The sequence below is a fragment of the Ziziphus jujuba genome, chromosome 8 (genome assembly GCF_031755915.1).
Source record: "Ziziphus jujuba cultivar Dongzao chromosome 8, ASM3175591v1".
NCBI classification, from domain to species: domain Eukaryota; kingdom Viridiplantae; phylum Streptophyta; class Magnoliopsida; order Rosales; family Rhamnaceae; genus Ziziphus; species Ziziphus jujuba.
In genome coordinates this window covers 3,559,487-3,565,131 of record NC_083386.1, presented here as the reverse complement: position 1 = coordinate 3,565,131, position 5,645 = coordinate 3,559,487, and the positions used below count along the sequence as shown (strand labels likewise).

At 34.7% G+C, this 5,645-nt stretch overlaps 1 protein-coding gene across 1 annotated transcript; it reads left to right on the top strand.

Annotated features, from left to right (window-relative positions):
- Positions 1-3,190: 3,190 nt before the first annotated feature.
- LOC107404211 (23 kDa jasmonate-induced protein-like) lies at positions 3,191-4,428 on the top strand. Its single transcript, XM_016011156.4, has 2 exons — positions 3,191-3,734; positions 3,871-4,428. The coding sequence occupies exons 1-2, from the start codon at positions 3,246-3,248 to the stop codon at positions 4,093-4,095; spliced, it is 714 nt and encodes a 237-aa protein (XP_015866642.3). The 5' UTR covers positions 3,191-3,245; the 3' UTR covers positions 4,096-4,428.
- Positions 4,429-5,645: the final 1,217 nt, after the last annotated feature.

The window sequence follows — 5,645 nt, the reverse complement described above, 5'->3', positions numbered from 1 at the left end:
ATAAACCAAATTTTCATTTAGTAGCAATAAACATATACGTACTTACAAAATAATATTTTTCCACAATTATAATTAAATTTCCACCATATGAGCATAATTCTAGATATCAATTTAATACCAAATAAATATAATTAATCACCCCAAAATAGTTTTCAAGGTGGATCACTCACCTTAAGCACGTATATCAATCAAGATCCTCCGCAGGATCAACTCCACTACCCACACGTGCACCTAAAACATCCACAATACACCAAACCAAATATATTAATATTTTAGTCAGGTAACACCCAAATGGGTACCCGGGAAGCGAACACAAACGACAATCAAAATTAACGATTAATATACCAAATCGAAGTTTGAGTGACGAGAATTACAAATCCGGTCTTACTTCCCGAAGATCGGACCCGAGGTGGCCAGAATCTCGCTGGAAAGCTTTCACAATTTAACTCTTTGATTCTCTCAAACCATCGCAAATTGGAGGAAAAGGACACCGGATTTGGATTCAGGAGGTCGGAATTAGTGGAGAGGGACCGGAGACGGGATTGAGTACTCGCCGGAATAGGGATTTCTCCGGCGAGCCGTCGTGGTCACCGGCAATCATCGCCGGCGGCGACGCGTGCGGTGGCTGGTGGCTGAGATTTTTGGGGGTTTTGTAGATCGAAGGGAGAGGGTCTCAACGGTATCGGCGGTGACAAGAATGGAGGCCGGAATGTGGAGATCTCGGCGGTTGAAGGAATCGGCGATGTGCCCTAATCGGGGCTTTTTCTGGCCGTGAAATTTTGGGGTTTGGCCGGGAATGGAGAGGCGCTCCTGTCTGGCCGACGCGTGTGGCAAGAATCGGCACGAAAATTTCGCAACTCCGGTGGCTGGCGATTTTCTCTCTCCTTCTCTCTCTCCTCTCTCTCTTTCTTTCTCCTCCCCTGTCATTTTGCCAAATAAAAGCCACCGTGGGTGATACTGTTCACCCGCGTGGACCTCTCAGATGTCGACACGTGGCGTCACCGTGCACTTAAGCCAGATATAATAAAATATTACGGTATTTGAAAAACTTCACATGTCCATAACTTTTTAACCAAATGTCCAATTTAAGCATGCCGCTAGTCTATGAACTCGTATCGACGAGTACTTTACAACCATATGAAAGTCAAAACAAAATTCTACAACTATAAAAAGTCAACTCTCGGCACCTTTTAGACAGTTTGAATCTCGACTTATTTTGCCCATAACTTTTAAACCGTAACTTCGTTTTCGACGTGCTACTAGTGTACGAACTCGGGGCACTATGTACTTCGCCATGGTACCATGGTCAACTAGAAATTTCAACTGGAACAAAAAGTCAACTTTTGACCCACTCGGTCAACGGTCAACCTCGGTCAACGTGCGAGAATTCCGATGTGGTTTGGGACGGGGTGTTGCAATACAATCGTACCTTCTAAACGTGCCCTACAGTTGCTAAAAAATGGGATTACATTATAGATATTAATTTTGTGGCGGTTGAATTGTGCTATAGATATTAATTATTAAGTACTTGTCAACGTTTATATATATTATCCACGTAAGATGGACAGATGGGCTCAAGGATGGGTGTGGGTTTGTATAGATGTATGTGCTTAATTCGCTTGCCATATCATATTCCCACCATGATGATTACTTTTGCCTTCAATATATATATATATATATATATAAAATTTTTCTTCTATTATGCAGGAAATCCACAATTTTCATCCGACATGTACTTCAGGTAACATATTACCTTATATATTGCCTAACAACAATTTCAGATAATATATTGTCTAAAGTATATCTCGGACGAAAATTGTTCATGATTTCCCGTATAAGAACTTTTATATATATAGAGATTCTCACCAAAATTAGAATTCAAATTGTTATAAAGAAAACCACAAGACCCAAAATACTTGTCATATAAGCATGTATAGGACAAATTACATCGGTATTTGTTGATAAATATAGGACTGAAATGTGAGATATATAGAACCAGCCAAACAGGTATATAGTATATATGTAGTTGCATAAACACAATTTGTTTGTCTTTTCTAAGGTGTGTTACACGATTTGTTTGTCTTGTTTTCACATGATATTTTCTTTGTTTTTTTTTTTTTTTGGGGGGTGAATTGTCTTTTTTCTCATGATGATCGAAACATTAGCTGCTGAATAAATTGTTAAAGGCAACTGGCCGAGCCTGGCAAAAAGAGGTTTCTAGATTTGAAAGCACCATTATCTTGAATCTATGATTTCATAATTATAAGCATAAATAGTTTACTAAGTGAGCCAACCTTATTCGACTATTTCACATTTGTTAGAATTATTAGAATTAGTAGAATTAATTAAATATTAAAAATACCATATTGTTACATCAACCTCACTTGACGGATTATATTATTCTAATAATTTTATTAGAATTATCCACACTTGTTTTGAATTTAAACTATATTTATTGCCATATGCTTAAAATATTAAAAAAATTAAAATTTTAACTTTTTGCTATTAAACATTTGTTTATGTAAATAAATTACAGAGGAATGGGCTTTTTGTTTTTTTTTTTTTTTGGTCATAAACTAATTTATATATGTACCATGTAATTATTTAAAAAAAATTGTAATGTAATTAATTGTGTATGACTAGAAGTAGAATTAACAATGACAGTTTACACTGTTTATACAATTTTAAAAAGATTATATTAATTTCTATCAAATCAAATGAAGTTAATTTAGTTAGTAAGCCATTTACATTTATAATTAAAAAATTATGAATTTGAAACACAAAAATAAGAAAATGTGGAAATATCGTAAACGATAAAAAATATTATATCAATTCCTATTTGTCCCCACTACCTATGACTACGATCTTGCCTCCCCCATTTGCGCACACAAATCCATTGTGAGAAGTAAAAACACAAAGCTGCTATTATTATGCCCTTACAATTAATTTAAAAAAAAAAAATACATTTTTGATATGAATTTTGTGGACGCTTTATTTTTTATTTATTTATTTATTTTTCTGGGTTGGAGGCCTAAAAAATTTTGTGGCAGCTGGGTTGCGCACCTGATCTAGATAAGTACGTATCCACCTTTTCTTCCCCTTTTTTTTTCTTTTCCCAAAAACACTTCACAGGTGGAGGTCAGGTATTGGATGTGGGTGTCTATAAATATATGTGATTCATTCGCTAGGCATTCATAAATTCCCATCTTCCCTGCATTATTATTATTAAGAAAATCACCACTAGTATGCCGCCATCGACACCGAGCGTGACTGATGACCCAAAAAAGCCGAAGGGAGGCTCAAAAACCAACGTGTTTGGAAAACCAGTGACCGATGACACTGTGAAGAAACTTTTTCCTGGTAAGGGAAAGATCACCAACAGAGACAGGGCTTACGTGGCGTACAACCTGAAGAATGAAGATAAGAAGGAAGACTTGGCCGTCGATTATGCGGTGAGACTCAAGTACGATGGGAAGGTCGATGCAGACAAGGTAGCTACAGTTTGCGTAATTTATAATGCTACTGGAGTTACCATCGAACTTTTTAAGCAGAAAGATTTCAATGGTGGCACTATATTAGACCCGGGGTACCCTAGCAAGATTGAAAATGGCCAGTGGGCTGCTTTCCTCCATGTGGGATCACATGCCGCAGTTGTATACCGCGGCCAGAACGAGTTACATGATTGTGCCTGGTTGCACGCTTGGCAGAATTTAGGCAGCGACCAGCGAAAATCGGTAAATGGCTATGCCTATCTACCACAAACTCTCCTACCGACCTCATGAATAAACAAATTAATATTTATTTTTTCATTTATTTAAGCTTATATATATATATATTAATTGAATCTAATTATAAAATGTCTATATATAGGTTTGTACTGAGATTCAAACGCCTGACCATTACGAAGATGATGATGTTTTGACATCTTTGAAATCATTGACTAATCGTGATAAAGACACTTGGAATACTGGGATTGGATGCTACAGTTATGCATCTATTGACCAAGTCAAAGGTTTTCCCGACAAATATACAGGAATAATGACCTTGGAGGCTATCCCTCCTTCACCACCTGTTACAAAATATTCGTATGATTAAATAGTATATATCATGCAATATATATATATATATATGAAATAAACTATATATATTGACAATTATGCCAATATATATAGACAACCCTATATGTTTTCACCAAAAAAATATATGTATACATATATATAATATAGATGTCCCTACTTACATGTCTATGTGTGTGTATATATATGTGTGTGTGTGTGTGTTAAAGAATAAGGCTGTAAACGCAAGTGCACTGTGCATGCATGCAGCATTAATGTTTATAGACTTGGCTACTTGTGCTCTATCTTGTTGGGGATTATGTCCTTGCAAGAAGTTATCATAATAAAGTGTTCTATTTACTATTTGCAGTTATATTATTTCTTTAATTTATATGTTTTATATAATAAATATGGAAATTAACCTCCTCGGATCTATTCCCATCTTAATTATTTTTGAAGATAAGATGATGCAGACAATAAAAATGGAATTCATTTTGATTAATCAACTTGGTTTTGCATGCTAATCTTTTATTTTTTTAATCTAAGAGCATCTCTAATGGAATGTTCATTAGTTCTGTCATTTTAGAAAAACATTTGCCACATCAATCTTCTCCAATAATGATATGCAAAAGATCTATTAAGGTGAGATGACAACAAAAAAAATATAAACTGTCTAATAGACCCTCTACGTGTAATAGGTCTATTAGACAGAATGAGTTATAGATTTAATCTATTCTCTCTCCTCTCTCCTTATTAATTTATAACTTTTTTCTTTCTCCATATGCCAATTAATTTCATTTTAAATTTTAAATAAGATCCATTAGAAAAGAAATTCAAATAGACATTTGTTTATAGATACTATGCTACCTTTGTTTCAACACCTTTCAAATATCTTAACACACAAGCTCCAATGGAGAAAATCATTGAAAATACTCTAAATATATATATATATATATAATAGAGTCTTTCGACTATCAAAACCGATCTAAAGCAAATCCATACAGTCCAAAAAAATGGAAAAATTAGTTGCCATTGGATTTAAAACTTATCAAACAAATAGCTCAAATTAAAGTATACCTCATGTGAGAAAAAAATTGACAAAAAACATTCCCAAATCTTTTAATAGAGAAAAAAAAGATTAAGCAATATATATATATATATTATACAGAAGATGAATGAAAAAAAAAAAAAAAAGTAAGTATGAGCGTTAATTTAAGAGAAAATTAAAAACCAGAAGAGAAGAAAAAGATGGAAGAGCAAAATGATATCAATTTTTGTGGGTGGTATTATGGTATTTCTGCTTGATCCATTGGAAACCAACAGAAGCGCCATCTTTGACCTTCTTAACGCCATTAGAAGCCACTGCTTTGGTCTTGACGAGTCCATTGCCCACCTTCTGCTTGTACTTTGCCGCGTTTCCTCAGCCATGGTTGTTCATCTTCGAGTTCGAAACTGGTTGCAGATTATGTAGTCCCACTAATTCACCCATGAAGTCTCCAAGAATCCATCACACAAAGAGAAAAAACTGAATTTTTGGAAAATTTGAGAGAGAGATTTTGAGATTTCTAACAGAGAAAAAGAGATTTTGAA